General features: G+C 36.9%; 1 protein-coding gene across 3 annotated transcripts in view; it reads right to left on the minus strand.

Moving 5' to 3' along the window:
• Positions 1 to 23,549, minus strand: part of XRCC4 (X-ray repair cross complementing 4) — a 192,905-nt gene that overhangs the window by 64,703 nt on the left and 104,653 nt on the right. For all 3 annotated transcript variants that reach the window (XM_084801152.1, XM_084801151.1, XM_084801153.1), the window contains exon 7: positions 6,322 to 6,469. In XM_084801152.1, coding sequence (XP_084657278.1) covers positions 6,322 to 6,469 — 148 coding nt within the window. The remainder of the gene's footprint in view (positions 1 to 6,321; positions 6,470 to 23,549) is intronic.

A 23,549-nucleotide genomic window follows, 5' to 3' on the forward strand; every position in this document is an offset into this window, starting at 1 on the left:
GGCAACTTATAATAATGCATATGACCACTATTACTTACTGGAGCTGTGAGCACAATTAATAAATCATCACTGAAGTGACCTGACCATAATCAGTGTACTCTGGAACGAGTCCAGTGGGCAAGTAATCAAAACCTGCAACAGGGAAAGTGAGAGGCACAGCCTCCACAGCTAGGTAAACACATGGGAAGCTAATGAAAACTATCTTGTTTTAAAACCACCAGAGTGTTTACATTTGTAAGTAACATAAACATTATGATAAAATTAAAGAAGTATAATAAAAGAAGTTTGTTTGGATGACCAAAGAAAATATATAGCAAATCAATTGCAGGTTCCTATTTTGACACTAAAGTAGTTAAAAAAACCAAATACCCCCAGTTGCAAAAATTAGATATTTTTATCTGACATTCTCCATGTAGATAAATATATATGTAAATATTTCAAATCATTTGAGTTTCTCTTTTAAAAAAAAACCCATACATTATTAGCAACTTTAGGAATCAAGTATAATTAGAGAATAGACAGGACATTTGAAATTGTCACATGCAATTTCCTCTCTCTCTCTGTTGACATATATATGCATATGTGGGCACTTACAACAACTGTACCAGTTTTTTAAAAAAGACAGCCTTCAAAAATTGTTACTTTCATTTAACATTATATTTCATTTATTAGTAAATGGAAGGAAAAATATTGGCTGGGAAAACACCAAAGAGGCATAGACAATTCTTATTTCTATAGGAAATATAAGAAAAGGAATTACTCTAGGTCTAAAAGTTTCATTACAGTTGCCTTTCCAGGAAAAGATATACAAGCTTTAGTTGAAAGACCTGGTAAGATAGTGCTTCTTAAAAAAGTATCAGTGCATAATAACCTTAACCATGCGGATGCTTTCTACCATCACCCATCTTGAAGATACAGGGATGTTATTAGCCTGACCTCTGCACTCGCAGTTTGCAATTATGTCTCTATTGTGTTAATGCAAGCAATTGAACCTCATTGGAATTCAACTTTATTCAGTTATTTAATGAATACGTATGAAAATGTAGCCCTAATTAACAGAGTTGCAGTGAAAATTAAATACATTAAAGATGTCCAATTAAGGTATTTAGCATAGTACTTGTCACACAGGAATCAAACCAAAATTAACACAGCAGTATAATAGTAGCTAAAAAGAAAGCTCTTGGAATATGATAAACCTATTCTAAAACAAAGAACCTGTAAATCGCCTACTTTCGAGCAAATAATCTAACTTATCTAGATCTATGAAATATATAAAGGTAAATAACATGACACATCTATCATATATCTATCTATCATCTATGGTTTATTATAATGCTTACAACATAAAAACACTAAAAATGAAAAATGTATAACTTTCATGTCATGTACAAAAAATAAAATGTAGATGGTATACTGGAAAATAAAGATTAATATTTAACATATTAGGAGCTCTAAACAACAGGAAACAAGTATTTCTACTGAAACTTAGCTAAAGTTATAAATAGATAATGAGAAATTATAACCAATAATTATCTGAGAAAGCAAAACGGAGTGACATAACTGGAATATGAGGAAAGTGACTCAGGAAGATCAATGCCAACCTAAGTAACACATGGAAACATTTTCACACTACACACACACACACACTCACACACACACACACACACACACACACACACACACACACACATACTCATATACATCTATGCATAAACATATCCAAATACAAAGAAATGAGTTCTTTAATAGTTAAACACAAAAGGCTAAATAATGGAATAACAGTTGTTTATTATTAAAATGATTTGGCTATAACCAAAATGAAGCAGATTATGAAAGAAGCACCAAATAAACACTATTCTTGAAATTAAAATAGTTAGAGTCTGAAGGAATTCTGACAAAATATGATGCAAGAGTAACAAGATTATTTTCCTGATGTTCTAATAAATCTATTTTTGGGATTCTACCAAGAGACATAACTAATTTACAAAAATTGTGGTACACATTATATTAAAAGAAAAGATTTTTTCCAATAATGCAAAAATATATACATTCCAATGGAGGATTGGTTAAAGAAATAGGAAAACGTTTAAAGAATGGATTGTCAAATTATGTTGAAATAATCTATTAATGTGAAAATTTTGCATGTTTAATAACAGGTCATATCGTAAATGCTATATGACTAGTTTTATAAACTCAATATAGATGAGGAAGAGAGCAGAGAAGACACGGAGCTGCCACAGTGCGAGTGCTCCTCCGCTCCCTGTGGAGGGGACAATGGCCACTCAGCGGCCATCCTTGCTCCCCGTACTTTCTCATTATTTCAGGCTGACCATTTACCCTTTCTATAATTAGAAAATCTAAAACGAAGCTCATTTCACTAAACACAAATGGATTAAAAGTAACTTTCTCTATTATATTTTTTTATCAACCAGTCCTTTAGTTTTTTTAAAATGAGGCCTAACACTGATTATATAAACGATGAAGAATTACAGGGCTGCGAGGTGGATCAGTGGGTGAAGAGCTTGCTAAACAAGACTGCTGAGGAGAGCTGAGATCCCCAGAACACATGCACATCCAGATGTGGAAGCACATCCAGATGTGGAAGCATGTGTCTGTAATCCAAGGGAGCCTACAGAGATGGGGAACACAGAGACAGCAGAATGCCCAAAGGTGTACAGCTCGGCTAGTCTGGCTCAAGTGGGAAATGACACCACGTGACATTAAGGTCTGTAGCAGCACCCAGTCACAGACTTACTTCAGAGTGTAGCCTTTGCCCAGTCACTAGTCACCTGAAATACAGCAGGTTACATAACCTTTTAATGGCATACTTAAACCAGGATAACTCAGAACACACAGCTCAAAACTCTTTGGTACTGTTTGAGGAGCACCATCTGTGAAGCTTTAATAATATTACTTTATTATTTTGGAAAACACATTTGAACTCTTTTTAGAAGTCTTCTACCAACAGAAAACTAAATTATTTCCATAAAATTCTACTTGAAATACAAGAACCTACACTTTTTTTTTTTTTAGCCTGTAGAACCAAAGACGGTCTATAGAAGTTGCTAAAGACTATGCAAGAATGTTTATACTTTGGCTCAGGGCTTTAACGGATTTGTCCTGCATCTGCAAATGAGGTGGTGCTGAATGTTTTCACATGTGTCCTATCACTCAAGAAATGACCTCGTTACTTGATGGCTGGCAACGGCCATCAGTGTGGTGAGCAAACTACTTCCTAAACAGGACTGTACAGGGATCATAAGGTTTTCTTACAATTCATTTTAATGGCTAGCATTATAATTATGTTCAAAATCTCTTCATATTATATAATCACTGATGATTAAAAAATAGAGTATGCATCCCAAATCAGTACTATGAAGAGCAAACACTGTTCCTCAGGTTGTTAAGATGCCCTGTATGTCTCCATTTTGAAGAGCGTAATAGAAGCAAATTGATAATGTTATGTTTAAGAATATTCGGAAACTCACAAACAAATTATTTACTGTGGGGCTTCTCAGAAAATTCTGCATAAATGTGTAAGTTATGAAGATGGGAGAATCAATTTCCAACATCACTTGGAGGTAGACCCTTGCTGGGGTATCACCTTTCACACATGCCTATAAAGTGGATGGTGTCATAAGGGATATACTGAAGTCATCACCAAATTGCAGGAAATGCTTGCAACTCTTTGGTGTTATGTCTCACATGGAAACACTTCCTTCACATGTATTTGGCTTCTCCACAGGAGGGTCTTCATTACATTTTTGATAAGTGGTTATGGAATGTACATATTTCCATGTTTTCATTCCCATTTTGGTTGTCCGAGTAATACTGGTTTGGTGATAACTTGATATAGCTACCTTCTTGGCCTCCTCAACAGTTTTCTCAGAAGCCCTATTCTGAGGAGGAAAATTTGCATCCTTAAGGGTTTATGAATAAGTTTCCAAGCTGTTGTTAATATGTGATCCTAATCTTTTTAGATAGGGCTGCATGGTGAGAAGCAGGACACTTAAAGGAGGATTTCTACATGGGAGAAACAGTATTTGTTTTCTGGTTTCATTCTTTTCCTAGGAGTCCTAATAAAATAGGGAAATCACCTCAGTTTAGCAAAATAATAACTATCATCATCAGTTTCTTAAAAAGAAAATCTAAGTAGGACTAATCAGAATTTCCTTCAGGACATACCAACAGATTGCGGCGAATGCACTTGTATTTATGCCTATGGACGGCATTGCATATATTTGTAATAGCTTTTATAGGATTTTGGGAGAAATAATAAAAAAGGTTTCTAATTTAAAAAAAATTTATGTGGAAAAACTTCTTTTAGATATCCACCTATATCGTAAAGTAAGGCTTCATTAAGACTGTAAGACGAACAACTGTAGCAAAGGCTCAGCGTTTAGGAGAACATGATGCTGCTCTCACACAGGACCTGGTTTCTGTTCCCATAACAACCCGTGGTGGCTCACAACCATCTGAAACCCCAGTTCTTGGAGAAATCATACCCTCGTTTGACTTTCATAGGCACCAGGCACACACATGGTAAACATACATGCATGAATGTAGGCAAAACACTCACAAACTAAATGAATTAAACAAACTACAAGTAAACAAATAAAAACAAGAAAGGTGGATGCCAAGGAAACCTAGGCTACCCTGTTATTTTTACTTATTCCATTGCAATTTCATAGAAAGTGATTTTATAATACTTCTGTTCAGTATTGCACCTGGTGACATCACTGAAGCATATAAATTCAACAGTATTCGCACAACCTCTGTGGACTTTGCCAGTGGTGCATTTTGACAAGCAGAAAGGAGTAAGAAGTTCTGTGTGGTGCAATGTGACAAGGAGCAGGAGATGCACAGCACATGGTTACCCTGTTTAGGAGCAGCTGAGGCTGACTGACAGGGGAGGATGATGCTCAGGAAACATACCCACGCTGTCTGCATTAGTCACACGAATTTTTGAATAAATATTTATCGATATACACCAGATTTAAGGATTTCAGGATAGTACCAGAAGCAGTAAATCATGAACAGTCTAAAAATATTCCTGAGAAAAAGCATTTATATTCACCAGAAAGAAGCAAAATGACAGTGTAATCTGCACCTCTAGACTTTTAATGCATGCTAAATTATGCTTCTATTCCTGTGGGCATCTAGTAACCTTCAGTATATTCACAATTTTTTTTATTTTCTTATGTTTCAAATAATAAAAGCTGAATCATTATGATAAGAAAAGTTTGAAACAAAACAGAAATAAGTACAGCAACTTTAGAAACATTTAACTCATTATATCCCAAAGATGTAACCCAAATATCAGAATAGTTTGATATGTTTTTGAATATTTTTATTAAATGTTTTTTATACACTTTGATCTCATTCTTTCTCCTCCCTTAACTCCTCTCAGATCTTCCCAATTTCATGCGCTCTTCCTCCTCCCCCCGCACCCCCATACCTTTTTCTCTTTAATAACAAAAAACAATGAAGAAAAAAAATCAAAATCAACACAAACAAGCTAAACAAAAAACAATGCCCAAACAAGACAAGGAACAGAGAACTAAAGAAGGAGTCCATTTTGTGTTGTGAAAGTTCTCCAGGGTGTGGCACCCTCCCTGATTGTCCTGGAGGAGGGGATTGGATCAACTGCGAGCAGCTTCTTAGAGAGCAGAACCTGCATGCACCTCCCCATCCCAGTGCTTGCATTCTGTCCTCTCTCTCTCTCTCTCTCTCTCTCTCTCTCTCTCTCTCTCTCTCTGTATCTATATCTCTCTCTATATATATACACACATAAACTGATATATATCAATCCATACATTCTTTTGGAATTCAACTGATAATACTACTTATAAATATCCATCGTTTTGTTAAAATGAAATGTTATTTTTACTTTAAATTAGAATAGAGCAAAATAAAGCACGTAATGGCAAAGTTTGATAAAAGTAAACAGATGACTAGAAAGAAGGATTTACCAGACGAAGGAAAATCCAAGCTTTACCAGATAGAGTGGCTAATTTTTACGTGATCTGCGTGTCCTTTAAGCAGTAAATTAGATTAAAATGCTTTACTGAATACAAGATGAATTCTAATATTTTTAGTATCCTACACGCCATTTCTAATTAAACTGTGAAAAACAAAAAGAAAACAACTTATATTTTTGGCATTTCTGCCTTAAATATTAATAGGAATTAACCAAAAACCAGAGAAAATATATTATCTGAAACAATTTATAACATCCTGCATCATAAGTTTTATTATTAAAAATAAGTTATCAACTCAGACTCCAGTATTTTAGATAGTCTCCTATGAGGATGCACTCACCTTTCCTTCTCCTGTAGCTGCTGCTCCTGCGGCGCCATTTTAGGTTCTGTCCCAAGATTCTTATGCATTTGATGTCTCCTCTTCCTACTTGGCGCAATGTCAGTGACATCAGGACTTGAAAATAAGGAATCATCTTTACAATGAGCGGCTGAAATAAAATGAAAATCCAATACAATAAGATTATGTATGTAATTTATATTAAACATTAAGTTGTCTCCTCAGCAACGACATTAGCAGCACAAAGAAGATATATCAGAAAGGCTCTCGCAAACCTTTATCACACTTGGTGATGTGATGTAGGTAAGTGGTGTGCAGTACTTTAATACCAGTGTGAGAATTGTGAACAGTGACCACTGAATAATGGGTTAAAGCAGTTATTGTCTACCTTGGGCAAGCACATCCGCAAATAGCACAAGAAATGAACTAAAGGACGCATGGAGCAAGTTAACTTAGAACAGCGATAATGTGAGTGTGGAAATTTGCTAGTTACAGAAGGTCACAGACTTAAAAATCAAAGGATCTTAAAATGAAAACATAAATTGGTGAAAGGAGAATTTTCTGTGGCTAATGCATGAAGGCCTCAGCGTGTCTGTACTTGTGAAGCAGAGGTGACAATAGAAACACACATGGCTCATATCCTAAGTTTTCCATTAATTTAGCTCCTAAAAGATTAAGAGCAATAACCACTGGTTAACAAATACATATTCTACCATAGTCATTTTTTTTTAAGGGGCTGAATGGGGTAATACAGTGTTGCAATCAAAATGATCTGAGCTTCCGATACGACCTCTCAGTTTATATGGGTATTCTCATGTGTCACTTAAAGGTTGTAGGAAAAAGGGCTATTTCACAATTAAAGAGAGAGCATGAACAACATACAGAAACTTAAGAGGTCAAAAGCCAAAAATACTCTGAAAGTATTTATTACAAACAGCAGGTGATTTAGTGATGACAATGAATCAATAATGACAGTTTTCAGAAGTTATCTCTCCCCTGCAATAAGCACTGCATCTAAGGAAGTTGGAAAACATATCCCTGAGCCCTTAATTTGATTTTTACATATTTATTTTTGAGACAAGGGTTACCATGTAGAACCACTTTGGTCTCAAATTCACAGAGATCTACCTGCCTCTGCTTTCCTAGTCCTGGAGTCAAAGCTATACATCACTATACCCTTTTGGACAGTTGATTTAAAAACAGTATTGGAAACGAATGCATTCAAAGCCTATAACGTCCATATCTGAGGAGTTATGATGCAGAGTCAGCTGATTTTGACAATGGGCTCGCTTGTTTCTGGAGACTTAATGGAGCCAAGACTTTTATTAGGGTTGTAAATAGAGCCCTAACAAAAACAATGACAGAACTGTACAGTTTCTGAATGTTTTGTCCAGATTTTAATTGGTTTTGCAAGTAAACACCATTAATTTTAGTGTGGCTTTTTTTTTTTTAAAGAATGAATGGTTCTGAGATATACATCTGTATATTTATACTATCTGATATATCAGATAATTGTTGTCTATTTGAGGCAAGCATGCTCTCAAACACTATGCTTGCTGACAGAAGTCTTGCATAACTGCTTTCTGAGAGGCTTCTTTCAGCAGCTGATGGATACAGATGCAGAGACCCACAGCCAAACAACAGTCTAAGCTCAGGGAGTTTTGTGGAAGAAGTGAGGAGCCAGAGGGGTCAAGGACATCCCTAGAAGACCTATAGAGAATGAGAGGGGGCAAGAAGCAGGGTAGGCATAAGACTGAGGCTAGGAGAAGAGGAGGGAGGGGGTTGCAATAAAGCTGTAAAGTGATTAAATAAGTAAGTGGAAATGAAGAAATAAAATATAACAATGCATGGAGCAAGTTAACTTGGAACAGTGAAAATGTGAGTGTGGAAGTTGTGTGTGTGTGTGTGTGTGTGTGTGTGTGTGTGTGTGTGTCCATCCCATGCTGGTAGAGAGGCCTGTATGCTGAATTACCATGTGACTCGGCTGTTCCTGTTCTATTTAACATCAATGAGATAGCTCACACACTGCTGGGTATCTTCTTGAAACTCTTAATTACTTTTTCTCTTAAATAATGACTATTCTCGAAAAATCATGTGTTAGGTGCTTTTATTTGGATTTACTGTGTATTTTCCTGTCATTCATAGAATACCTTTGTCAGTAGCTATTACCACACTCACTGAACTCATTAAGAAACCAAGGATTGCATTCAGGGAAGCAGAGGCAGATAGATCTCTGAAGTTCGAGGCCAGCCTGGTTTACAAAGTGAATTCAAGACACCCAAGGCTACACAGAAAAACCAAACCAAACCAAATCAACCAAACAAAAACCCATGAGATCCAATATGGCAGTGCTGAACACACTTGGTATCTGATCTGCAGGGCACAGACTAGGGACCAGGCTGGGAGCTACAGACAGCAAGACCCAGAGAGCCCTAGGTGAGAGGGTCTGAATAGTGCAGAGCACAGGTGGGTCTGGCCTTGGTCCATCCAACTAGCCCACAGAGGAGGACTGGTGCCCAGTCCCCTGAGTCTGGATTCATACCTACCTGTAAGCTGCAGCCCTGTTCTATATCATGGACTCAGTATATGGGACTGAACTGTGTTCAATGAAGCATCAGAGTGTGGACCTGCTGGCCTGGGGAGAACCCAGGGACACAGGTGGATCTGACCTCAGCCCACTTTGCCAGGGGCTGCAGGGGGTGGGGGAAGACCACGTGGACACTGTATCCAAAGCCTAGTTCAGCCTATCCTGCCCTACCTGTACTCTCTCTCTCTCTCTCTTACTGATCTGTGGCTATAGAGAAACAGCACCAGTGTCTGCTGGCCAGGGGGAGCCCAGAGTATGGACTTAGGATAGATCTAAACTCAGATAATCCAACCAGTCCACAAAGGGAACCAGGGACCATGTGTGGACACGTGGCTACGGACAAATTCTCCAGCTACAGCTCCATAACCACACTCTCAGGCTGACTGATGAAAGGGCAGCATGGCCTGAATGGATCGGGCTGAAGCCTAGCCAGCCGCCCCAACCCATCGGGCTATTACTGCACTCTTTTCAGCGGGACTACACTGGCCTGAATGGATAGGTTAGAAGTCTAGCCAATGGCCACAAGCATGAGGGCAGTACCTGATCTCTGTAGCGGGGATGAAACTAGGCCCCAAGGCCTGGACAGATCAGGCAGAAGCCTAGCCAACCTCCATAAGCCAACAGTGGATCTCGCACTCTGGGGAGGAGTGAACCTAGGTCCCAAAGCCTGAGCGTCTGAGGATAGGGTTTCCAAAGCCCAGCCAAAGGTTAGATATCTGGCTGTACCTACATGACCTTGAACTGAACCTTGGGCTGCAGGGCATAGGCACCATCCCCTGCTGTCCCAGTGGGGAGCTCAAGGTGTGGAGCAAAGTTCCCTGGAACTGAAACCATTTCACCTGCCTGACCCACGGAAGGTTTCCATGATCACCACAGGTGAGGGTTCTCAACCTATAGACACTCACCAATGAACTGCTCTCAACGACCAGTGAAGTACACCATAAACTACCTCCCAATGCCAGAGACAGCAAGATGACTAAAGGCCAACATAAAACAGTAACAACAAAAAACAAAACAATATGGCATCTCCAGAAGCTTGTCATCCCAAAGAATTCAACCCTGGGAACTCAAACACAACTGAAGCACAAGAAAATGACCTCAAATCTTTAGTAATGAAGATGATAATGGAGGAAATGAATAAAATCCATTTAAAATACAGGAAGATGCAGCCAAACAGATTGAGGACATAAGAGAGGCCATGACAGAAACCTATAGAGAGGTAATGAAGAAAACACTAGAGGAAATTCAGGAAAATACAATCAGATGAAGTAAATCAATGAAACAGTTCAAGATCTGAAGATGAAAATGGAAACAATGATAAAAGCAGAGAAAAAAGAAAGCTGGGAACGAGAGAAGTTAGAGAAGAAAACAGGAAATGAAGAGGTAATCTTTGCTAACAGAATTCAAAACATAGAGAAAAGATTCTCGGGGGTAGAAAACACAATAGAAAAACTTGATCCAATCATCAAAGAAAAGTTTAAGTCTCACAAATTCCTGACACAAAACATCCAAGAAATCAAGGACATCTTGAAAAGACAAAACCTAAGGATGATAGGAATTGAGGAAAGAGAAGACACCCAGCACCAAGGCCCAGAAAATATTTTCAACAAAATCATAGAAGAAAACTTCCCCAATTTAAAGAAAGAGATGCATATAAACATACTAGAGGCCTACAGAACACCGAATAGAATAGACCAAACAAAGAAAATTCTCCCACAACATAATAAGCAAAACACAAAATGTACAGAACAAAGAAAAACTATTAAAAGTGGCAAGGGAAAAAGGCCAAGTAACATATAAAGGCAAACCTATCAGAATTACACCTGACTTCTCAGCAGAGACCATAAAAGCCAGAATATCCTGGACAGAAGTCCTGTAAACCCTAAGAGACCACAGATGCCAGTCCAGACTACTATAGCCAGAAAAACTTTCAATAACCATTCATGGAGAAAACAAGATATTCCATGAGAAAAACAAATTCAAACAGTGCCTATCCACAACTCTGGCCCTACAGAAGTTACTAGAAGGAAAGCTCCAAGCCAAAATGGCAAACTACAATGAAGATAATACAGGAAATAGATAACTGCATTGTTGCTAAATATAACCACACAAACACTCTACTGCAACCAACATCAAAATAAAGAGACTTAACAGTCACTATTCATTAATATCTCTCAACATCAATAATCTCAATATTCCTGTAAAAAAGACATAGACTACCTGAATGGATACATAAACAAGACCCAACATTGTTCTGCATTTACAAAACACATCTCAGCCACAATGATGGACATTACTTCAGGGTAAAAGCCTAGAAAAAGGTATTCCAAGCAAACAGATACAAGAAGCACACTGGTATGACCATTTTAATAGATGTTCACCAAAATTAATCAAAAGAGATGAGGAACGACACTTTATTCTCATCAAAGGAAAATTCAACCAAGATGACATCATAATTCAGAAAATGTGTGCCCCCAATACAAGGACAACCACATTTATAAAAGAAATATTAACAGAGCTTAAACCACACATTGATCCCCACACATTAATAGTAGGAGCCTTCAACACTCCATTTTCACCAAAGGATAGGTCAACGAAACAGAACAAAACCAAGAAATAATGACACTAACTGATTTTATGAATCAAATGGACCTAACAGATATCTACAAAACTTTTCACCCAAACACAAAAGATTATACCTTCTTCTTAGCACCTCATGGAACCTTCTCCAAAATTGATCATATAGTAGGTCACAAAGCAAGCTTCAACAGATATAAGAAGATTGAAATAATATTGTGTATCCTATCAGAATCACCATGGAATAAAGCTGATGTCAACAACAACAGAAATAACAAAAATCCTATAAACACATTGAAACTGAGAAACTCTCTACTCAATGACTACTGGGTCAATGAAAAAATAAAGAAAGAAATTAAGGACTATCAAAAATTCAATGAAAAAGAAGGTACAACATACCCAAATTTATGGGACACATTGAAAGCAGTGCTAAAAGAAAAATTCATAGCACTACATGCCTTCATAAAGAAATTAAAAACATCTCATATAGGCTACTTTAAGATATATCTGGAAGCCCTGGGGCAGAGGCGGGGTGGGAGAAGCAGAAACATCCAAGTAGAGTAGACAGCTGGAAATAAACAAACTCAGGGCTGAAATTAATAAATTAGAAACAAAGAGAACAATTTAAATAATCAACAAAACCAAGAAGTTGTTCTTTAAGAAAATCAACAAAATAGATAAATTGTTAGCCAAACTAACTAAAAAGTAGAGAAACTATCTAAATCAACAAAATCAGAAATGAAAAGGGAGACATAACAACAAATGCTGAAGAAACACAAAGAATCATTAGGTCCTACTTCAAAGGCTTATATGACACAAAATTTGAAAATCTAAGGGAAATGGATGATTTTCTTGCCAAAGTTGAATAAAGTTCAGATAAATTAATTAAATAGTCCTTTTTCTCCTACAGAAATAGAAGCAGTCATTAAAAGTCTCTCCACCAAAAAAAGCCGAAGGCCAGAAAGTTTCAGTGCAGAATTCTATCAAGCCATGAAAGAAGAGCTAATACAAAAACTCTTCAAGCTACTCCACAAAATAGAAATGGATGGAACATTACAAAACTCATTCTATGAGGCCACAGTCACTTTGGTACCTAAACCTCACAAAGACAGAACAAAGAAAGATAATTTCAGACCAATTTCTCTTATGAACATTGATGCAAACATACTCAATAAAATGCACTCAAGCTAAATCCAAGAGCACATCAAAGATATCATTCACCATGATCAAGTAGGCTTCATTCCAGGCATGCAGGGATGGTTCAATATATGGAAATCCATCAAAGTAGTTCACCATATAAACAAACTGAAAGAAAAAAATCACATGATAATCTCAATCTCCTTAGATGCTAAAAAAGCATTTGACAAAATCCAACATCCATGCATGCTTAAAGTTTTGGAGAGATCAGAGATACAAAGGCACATACCTAACCATAATAAAGCCTATATACAGCAAGCCAATAGCCAACATCAAATTAAATGGAGAGAAACTCAAGGAAATTCCAATGAAATCAGGGACTAGACAAGGCTACCCACTCTCTCAATATCTCTTCAATATAGTTCTTGAAGTTCTAGATTGAATAATAAGACAACAAAAGGAGATCAAGGCGATACAAATGAGAATGGAGGAAGTCAAATTATTCCTGGTCGCAGATGATATGATGGTGTACATAAGTGACCCCCTAAAATCAACCAGAGAACTCCTACAGCTGATAAACACCTTCAACAAAATGGCTGGATACAAAATTAGCTCAAAAAAGTCAGTAGCTCTACTGTATACAAATGACAAAATTACAAAAAAGAAATACTGAAATTTGCAGGCAAATGGATGGAACTAGAAATGATCATCCTGATGAGTTATCCTATCTCCAGAAAGATACACATGGTATATACTCACTTATAATTGGACACTAGGCCAACAGCTATGTCCTCTGAGAGTTTTCATTTAGCAGGGTATTGGCATAGAGGTTGGGACTTCCCATGGGGACTTTAGGTGAGAGAAGTATGGAAGAATAGAGAAATAGAAGGACCCAAAGGGTCCACAAACTCTATAAGAAGACCATCAAGACTAGTGGATCTGGACCCAGAGGAGTCTGCTCAACTACTGTATCAACCAAAGATAATGCATGCAGTAAACATAGAACCCCTATTCATATCTAGCTAATGGACAGCACATTCTCCAGTTGTATGGAGAGCGAGGACTGACTTGGACATGAACTCTGGTGCCATCTTCCATCCACCCCCTGGTGGGGAGGCCTGGTGGCACTCAGAGGAAGGGTAAGCAGGCTACCAGGATGAAACCTGATAGGTTGTGATCATATGGTGGAGGAGGAGGTTCCCTTTTGTCACAGGCCTAGGGGAGGGGAATAAGGTGAAAGAGGGAGGGGAGGGAGGGGTGAACGGGAAGATACAAGTGAGGGGATATCAATTGATATGTAATCTTAATAAATTACTTAAATGAAAAAATAAAAATAAAAAAGAAGTAAAAGGAAAAGAAAATAGTTAGTATTGTTTGACCCTATACTAGCTGAATGTCCATGCAAATATTTTACTTTACAAAGTTGTTGCAGGTTTTAAGAATCACATTCTACCAGACTTGTAGTTAACTTTACTCATTCCAAGAATATCATGGTAGAGAAGGGTAAATAAAAAGAAACATGCTTTTTCCTTGACCACATTAAAGCTGAATAACTTCCTATGTTTTATTAAAGCAAAGTTGACTAATGAAGTCATGAACACAATAAATATGAACAAAGATAATCTAAATGTTAGAAGTAGAAGAAATTTAAACTATAGATAGATGTGAAAATTTGATAAAAATTATATTCAACATCATGGACAGAGAAAATTAAGTTTTAGTTAAAATGGAAGGCACACATTTTTAAATTTATAAATTTCTAATATCCATTTTAGAACTGTAAGGGATGATTTAAGACTTAGCAGGCTCTGCATTTCTGGTTTATTCAGGTAATTAATTTTTATTGCTTCACTAGTCTGATGGGGTTGAAGACCAGATAGTTTAGTTTTACAATTAAGCTTAGCCGTTTAGGGAGTAATATGTTCTTACATCTATATAGATGTTTTACATTGATAAAAATGAGATATGATAGATATTGTTTTACAATCAGAATTTTAGACTCACCAAGATAGGAAAGATGCTTTCTTCAAGGCTGCCAAATTCAAATAGCCAAAATATTATGAATGTAACATATATAATGTAACATTTATAATTCTCAGTTGTTTCATGGTTCTCCTTGCTGTATGTAGTTTATTGTATTTATGTGAAATAATATAAATGTATATGTAAAAAAGAAAAATAATAATTAAAAAAAAGAAAAAAGAATTAGCAGGCTCAAAGGATACTTTAGTCATTAAATGATTACAGGTTTGTCAGTGTCCACAATTCTCCTTAAAATAGAATATGACATGATCACTTGCAATCTAAAGCAGATCCAAAGGGAGGTGGGAGCCAGTTGGTGATTACCTGGGCCAGCAAGAGTACATGGGGGTGGAGGTCGCGGGAGAGTGATCCATTAGTACCAAAACAGATCGAAGTGATGTAAAGGTACTCCAAAAAGAAGAATAGACTTTAAAAGTTTTCACCAAAAATACTATTGTAGAACGTAATTAAGTATAATAAAATGCAATGTGAACAATTATGTAGACATGCTTTAATCCAGATGTTCTGCAACTGGTCAGCAATGCACAGTTAAGTGTGATAAGATGAAGAAATCCATATTTCTTAGGGAAATACAATAGGAACTTCATTATATTATAGCCATAAATGATGATGTACTAGTTATCTTATTAAATATAAAATGTGCATTAAATGTTTGGATGATTGCTAGGAGTTTAGTAAAATAGAGGTGGTAAGTTCTCAAATATCCATGACTCCCTGGCACTGAAGAGTTAGTTAGCTAGGTTTCTAATGCCAGGTATAAAATTTCATTCTTGTTGAGTACATGAATGCTTATACATACAAGTAAAAATATGTAGACTTAGCAGTGTATACTTAGGAATATAATTATATACCATTTTATGTATTATATTCATATATGTATCTATGCTTGTAATAAGAATTAATGAAAAGGGCCATGGATTTCTAACAACACAAGGATAGGTATATGGAAGAGTTTGGAGGGAGGAATAGTAAGGAAGAAATACTGTAATTATATTATAATCTCAAAAATAAAAATTAGAAAAATGTGCATCAATTCATAAGGAGACATATAATCTGTACTGATGGAAATTGCATATGGACTCCTATGCATGACATTAAAGGTATCAGAGATCTACAGACACTGAAACAGCTGAGATGCTCCTAACCATGTTATACGTGAGATATCTGAATCCCCAAAGGTTTATTTAGCCTTGGAGATGGTTTTTTGCTAGAACTTTGAGTGACTCAGTGTCCAGCTATGAACTCTACACAAGGTAATTCTTGAAGACCATAAGAGCAGAGTTGGAATTCCAACTTCAGAAGTCTTTATAGTTTTCCATGGGAGATCAGTTCTCAAGAAACAGGAAACTTGAAATTTCATTAAGCTTATAGGAATAGTCCATGCTATTTCGGTGCTATTACTAAATGTTTAATTAACAATACATGTGTGGCAAATTTAATCTAAAAATGTATTATTGCCTTGAAGCAAAGTTGTGGTGTTTGTAATCTCCTATTTCCAAGATCTTGGTGACCGTCATCCACCAGTACTTCTGGCCAGTTCACTACAACATTACGATTCATTTCTGCTGATGACTACAATGGAGCCTTCCTATAAAACTGATGTGAAGCAAACAGTAGCTGTAGAGCCTAACTACCATATAAATGAATCCATCTACGTACATATAGATATTCTGTCTGTACGCACAACCAGAGAAACAGTCTGTTCTGCTTCTCTGCAGTGTTTCAGGCATGTGTACGGCAACTGTATAGTAATGTGTCCTCTTCAGGCATTGCTTAAAATGAGGCTTTAACATCTACCACCCTTTTAATAAATCACAAGATACTGTGTTACTTTTTTCTCTCCTCACCATGTAATTGCAGAAGACAAAGAAGACACACTGCTCTTAAATCTTACATTATTTATATCCAGATTTTTCAAATTAATACAGCCTACTGCCATCGAGTTGTTTGGTTTTCTTGGTCCTTCAGATTTTGATGCTTACAATGTTTCTAAGCTGTTGCAAGTAAAACATGGAACTGAATCATATTGATAAGAAGTAAAACAAATAGAGATTTCCAAAACACCTATAGCACCCTGAAACTTTAAATACTACTAAGTACTACTATATTGTGGTGATTCCAAATCTAGGGATTCAGCTAACCCAAGAGCAAATGTATTTTCAATAATTGTCTTTGTATTGAGCCTGTACACATTTATTCCTTCTTAATCCTTCCTGAAAAATAAAGCATAATAACTACTAAGTAGTGGATAAACGTTATCAGATATAATAAATACATATAGGGTGAACATGTACCCTAACTGCAAAGCCAGCCACTTTATGAAAGTGACTTAAATACCTAGGGATTTTAGTAGCTCCCATAAACATTTGAATATAACTATGCATTTTTTATTTGCTCTGTTTTGCTTTCTTGATTCCCAGTTTATCTTCTTAAATAATTTTATTTTAAAATCGCCATATAACATATTTTGATCATATTCTTTCTTTCCCCAAACTATTCTCCTCCCAGATCCTTCCTTCTCCCTACCCATTCCACTTCATCTTCTTTCTCTCTCTTAAAAAAAAAAAACAATAAGAAACTAAATCAAACCAAAGCAAACCACCTCCACCATCCCCCGCCAAAACAGATCAACAACATAGAGTCTGATTTATGTTGGCCCTCTGCTCCTGAGCAGAAGGCCTGCCCTGGAAGTCTGGTTTATACAAGCAGTGATACTTCATTGAAGAAATGTGTTTCCCCATCTCCCAGCAGCAGCCAATTGCAAACAGATCCTTGGCTAAGAGAGCGCTGTGTTCATATGCCTTTTTCCTTGCTGAGATTTTGTTTGTCTTGTGCAGGACCTGTACATACTGTCACAGTCTCTATGAATTCATATGTGCACCAGCCCTTTTGTGTTATTTTCTTAAAGTCATCCACCACCTCTGGATCTAACCGTCTTCTGTCTCTTCTGCATAGATCTTTTAAAGTGGAACACCTAACATCTTCATTTTAATTCATGCATCTCACTTTAAAGAAAATATTAAGTACAGTATGTTGTAATTACACATTTTATTGAATTGTTCTATTTATTTTATGTAGGTGAATGTTTTGCCTACATATTTGTATATGTACCATGTCCATGCCTGGTGTCTGATGAAGTAAAAGGATGATATCAGAAATGGAGTGGTGCTAGGAAAAGAAAATTGGGGCATCTTCCAAAGAAACAAGTGCCATCTCTTCATCTTTGATACTTAATTTAGACACAAGAGAAACTTGAACAGAATTAGGAAAAGGAAGACTACTATTAAAGACCAATGAGAAAGTGCATGGCCTGAACGGAATCATGCTCATAATAATGAAAAAGATAAGAAATGAGTACTGCAAAGGCTTGCGGTTGGACTCCACAAACTGATAGTAAGGACATATTGCTGAAGATAACACCTATACAACTCACTGAACATGGAGAACTTGAGCTGGTACCTACTACCTAGAACCTTTGTTCACAACTGACTAGTGTTGATGGCGCCAGAAGTTACACTGTATGGTACCCAAGGAGAAAGGTAAACACCATCGTCTACAGTGATGATATACCTGCATGATATGCTGGTGCAGTAGTGACACAAAGCATGTACGAGTAGCAACAATATCTGATTGGACTTAAGGCCCACTTGATGAGACTGAACCTATCCCATAGACTGCTCACTGCTCAAGATATGCAACAGATATGCAAGGGACATAGGAGACCAAATTCTATCGTTCTGCTAAAGAAATATAACTCTAAAATGACTCCTAAAGATATTCTCATAGATCAGTGCTTTGCTCAGTCATCATCTGTAAAGCTTCCTCCTGAAACAGACTGGTACAAATATAGAGACGTATAGGTGGACAATGTGTAGAGAGAAAATGATTTTGGAACACTCAATCGTAGATGGGATAAATACTCAGAGAGCTCTGTGGAAGAGAAGGCAAAAGAGTGTAAGCTCAAGATGTGAGGGAGGACACCAAGGAAACAAGGTCTTCTAAACACAGCAGGACCAATGAACATATGAACTCAAAGTGACTAGGAGTTACACAGGGCCTGACAGGTCTGGGGCAGATGAGCTCATAGTGCTGAGAGACAAAGCAGACCTAAATCAACCATCCATAATGTAGAAACTATCTCTAATTGATAACCATTTGTAAATGAAACTTTCTTTCCAAAGGGATCTCACTGGGATAGAAACCACTCTTAAGAGCAGGTCCCATGCCCAATAGTAGTAGGCCAAGACAAAATCAACACAGTGGCATCATGGGAGGTTCTTTGTCTCATAATGTTTTTTTCAGGGATTTTTTTAACCTTACAAGTCCTTTATATATACATATACATTTAGTTTCCTATTTTGTGTTTTTATGGAATCCTTCTGTGTGTGAATGAGTATGTCTCTGCATCTTTTTCTTTTGTTCTCCTTTTGTTTTTCTCTATTTGTTTGTTAGTTTTGTCCTGTTCCTGTTTGTCTTTGTTTTACTTTATTGTATTATTTCCTTAGACGACTCTTTATATTCTAAGGCAGGAAAGAGAGAATATCAATTCAGATGGGAAAGGATACGGGAAGAATCTGGGAGGAGTTTGAGGGAGGGGCCCTTAATCAGAATATATTGTCTGAAAAAAAATCTATTTTCAATAAAAGAAAAATAGAGAGAAAAAATAGCTAAGTGTTGACTACATAGAAACATGAGGATAATGGAGACAGACAGATAATAAATTTACTACCTCAAACGCAGATGGGACAGTAAGAATTTCCACTGTCTGAAAAGTGAATTTTCTATAACTATTCTAGACTTTTCAGTTGTAAAGCAAGTCCTCGACAGGTTGTGTGCTCTGGAAATGAGGATCTTTACCCAGGGCCTGCTGTTAGAAAAGGTGCCTCACAAAACCCCACACTTCTCTTCTGCCAGCAGGACTGCAGGATCTTGGCAGCAAAGAGGAAAAAAAAACGAGAAGTGTTGGCTTCCCTGGGTATTCTCAATGACAAATGAAATGACCCCTGCCTAAACTGCCAGAAACTGGGATGAATCCCATGAGCATGGGAAAACAACAACAACAAAACTAACAAAAACCCAAAAATAAATAAATAAAATCAACAAAAACAAAACAATTCATAAAAAAAAAAAACCAGTTTCTGACCAACAGATGCTTAAATCTTAGTATTCTTAGATTTTTTTTCAAGTATGACAGGCAAAAATTTTTTAAAAAATCAATGAAATGATTCCTAATGATACCCTGCTATACTCATAGAATAGTGTTTGTCCAAGCATCATCAGAGAGCCTTCCTCTGGCAACAGATGGGAACAGGTGCAAAGATCCATAGCTAGACATTAAATGGAGACAAAGAGGCCAAATTTGAGGTCTCCATCAGGTCCCTTCTCTAGGAGGACCCCTGGAAGAGGGGGAGGACAAATTATAGGAGCCAGAGGGAGCACCGGGAGAATATGGCCCACTGAGTAAGCAGGACTCACATGGGCTTACAGAGACAAAAATAGGAAGCATGGGGCCTAGCTGAGTCTGACCCTGGGCCTCGGCATATCTGTTCTGGCTGTTAGACTGGTGTTCTTGTGGAACTCCTGACAGTGGGAGTGGGTGTGACACTGACCTCTTTGCCTGCTCTTGGGAATCTTTTCCTATTGGGTTGCCTTGTCCAGCCTCGGTATGAGGGCTTTCACCTTGTGTTTTTACATCTTATGTTTAGTTTGGCTGTTATCTCTCGGAGGCTTGCACTCCGGGAAGGAGAATCTATTTTCCAGTACACTCAGATTTCCTACTATCCCTTCACATGCTCTTCTCCATACAAGTGACCTGAGGTGCACTATTTGTTATTCGTGTTAATGGAAATGAAGCTCTCATATTAAATTGTAGAACAAAGGAGGGGCTGATCTTTAATATCTGACCAGGAATATAATAAGAATGTTATTTACAAAGGTCATGAACAACAACAACAACAATAAGAAATCACTTGCTTCCCAGGCTTATACCAAAGTATTAAGATCCTAGAATTTAAAGTGACCCCACCTTACTTTTGTGACCATACCTCCAGAAAACATCCTGCCCATTACGCTAAGGTCTGTTATGTTAGCTATGTTGAGGTTTCTGGCATCACTAAGATTCACATTTATTCCTTGCTTTCTGTTTTGGAAGCCAACTTATATGCCACCGTTCATGCTGACGCATTTTCATCACCTCTTCAGCTCCAACTCATAGAAATCTTCCTCTTTTCCATAGGTTTTGCAGTTTCAGGAACTCATTTTATACCTCCTATCCTCTATTGCTGCTATTCTCTTTCCATGCAACCTCTCTCCAAACAGAGTAAGAACATTCGTAATGACTTACAGCTTACAGACAGAAATATCGCTGTCTTACTATTCAGTAGTTTTATGTAGAAGAAATCTGAACATGTAGGCTCTTATGTTCAAGGTCACACTTACTTATAAATCTAAGGTGAGAGTATGGGAAAATGGAGGAAGAGCACACAGGTATGGATCTCTGGTTTTGCCATTTATCAGGGGCAAATCCCGGAATCTCACAGTTGAAAAGACGCATGCTCATCCTGAATTCTAATCTAATAAAAAACCAATCAAATTTAAACCAATTAGAAGCACTTTATTAGTAAACTTCGAACCCATACTCAGATCTAGCCAACGGACAGGACATTCTTCACAGATGAGTGAAGAGTGGGGACTGACTTTCACATGAATTCTGGTGCCCCATATTTGACCACATCTCCTTGATGGGGAGGCACGGTGGCACTCAGCGGAAGGATAGCGGGATACCAAGAAGAGATTTTATACCCTATGGTCAGATACAGGAGGAGGAGGTCCCCCTCAGTCATAGTCATAGGGGAGGGGAATAGGGTGAAAATGAGAGGGAGGGAGGAATGGGAGGATAGAAAGGATGGGATAACAAGATGTAATATGAATGAATTAATAAATAAAAAAATTTTAAAAAGAAGCACTTTATACATGTACAAATTGTTTTGTAAGTCAAAACATTTCAGATATACATGACAAAATTGTAGTATTAAGAATACTTTTGACCTTATAGAGTAATTGAGATTCATATAGAATGAATTTGAAAAATGAATTTTTAGAACAACTTCTAGTTATTTTCATAAATTAAAAAGGCAAAATGGAAACTGGTAGATTTTGAATAAAAAAATAACCCAATTGTTAAAAATCTCTATTTACTATGAAGGCAGCTATGTGAAGCTTTGGACTGTTGGACTACTTAATTCACTCATTTTTTTTTGCAAGAATTTATTAAGTCATTACAATCAATAAGGAGTGGTCTTTTATTTCCCAAGATATAAAACATAAAGAGGGAGCCTTAATATGAAACCTTAGAAAACATATTCTTTTTTTCCTCAGAGAAAGCAAACACCCTACAGCCTGACGCTGCACTGTGCTTCTGTGGTGTGTCTTAGTGACAAGATCCCAGATAATCAGGAAAAGAAGTGGAGATAAAGTAGGTCATACCGCACTTCAAAAAGCAGTATCTTAAGTGATCTATCGGAGGTAGTAAATTTGTAATATGATAAAACAAGTAAACATCATTTTTCCTCATCATTAATCAAACAGGCCCCCTTTAAAGCTGTAAGCTCTTGTCATCCTGTTTTCATGATCTACTGAGTCACTGATGGCCTTCTCACACGAGAGGTCAACAGTGTCACCTATTCATCAGCAATCATTTAAGAAACTGCTACTACAATACCAAACAGCGACAGCACCTGTGTGCCTGTTCATGTGCATTGACAAAAGTAAGGCTTTTCTCTGGCTATCAAGCTGGAATACAAATTCAAAATATTTACTAAATTTGGGTAACATAAGAAGTCATTTTTAGGAATCCCCTGTACTCTAAATATCAGAGGCAGAGGACACCACTAATACTACAGACTCCAGAAGTACTGATAGAATAAAAAAAATATGGGTTGATTGATTATATTAAGTAGCACTCTTCATCAACAACATAAGCCAGTATTTTTGTTTGATAAATCCCAGTAATGAACTCTAGTCTTCAAACAAGAGGGTTACACGATTCTTCAACTCCAATAAGTGTAGCAGTCTTCTGCCACAAACTACCTAGAAGATATTCAGAAGGCTTACAGCCAAGTAGGACAGGAGAATGCAGCTCTTTACAAGAAGCCATATTGGTTCTATTATAACAAAGTCTGAAAAAGAATTTACAGCTTTTGTAAAACTTGTACTTTTGTAATTAATCTGTAGCATTTCATGTTTTATTTTCTTTTTGCCAAAGACCTATTAACATCGATTTTATACTCTTTTCCTTATAGACACTTCTTTTGAAAATGTAGTCGATATTTTCAGATGGTATTAAAAAGAGATTTAGCAAGAGGAAGCTAAAAGTCTTTCTTATTTCTGAGAAATATGCTTTAAGAAAGATTTGCAATTAAGTTCAGTGGAGTTGTTTTTTTGTATAGTGCTGCGCTGCTTGTCAGATCTAGGCCTAATTGCATGGTGAGCAAGTACCCCGCCACTGAGTTACACCCCAAACTCTAGAGGACATTATAGAGTGAACTTCAATAACAAAATGTGAATCAAACTGCCCTACTTGTCTTCTAGAGTCATTTGGATAGATCCCCAGCATTGTCAGTGGATTTCATCACACTTAATATAAGAATTTGATACTTTCAAGCAACATAAAGCTAAGCTGGAACTGTCCTATGTCCTACTATATTAGCACAATGTATAAAACAGAACAGTTCTTCGATATGCACTCACTGATTAACTGCTATAAATTTTAAATGCTAATTGAGTTAAAGTAATTCCCCAATTAGTTTGTGTTTATGTTATTAAATATTACACTGGTGATTATGTTTGCTGCCACCAATATAGTTAGTATTTTTTAAAAAGTACCTAG

The sequence above is a fragment of the Acomys minous genome (genome assembly GCF_964271855.1).
Source record: "Acomys minous genome assembly, chromosome: 11".
Classification (NCBI taxonomy): domain Eukaryota; kingdom Metazoa; phylum Chordata; class Mammalia; order Rodentia; family Muridae; genus Acomys; species Acomys minous.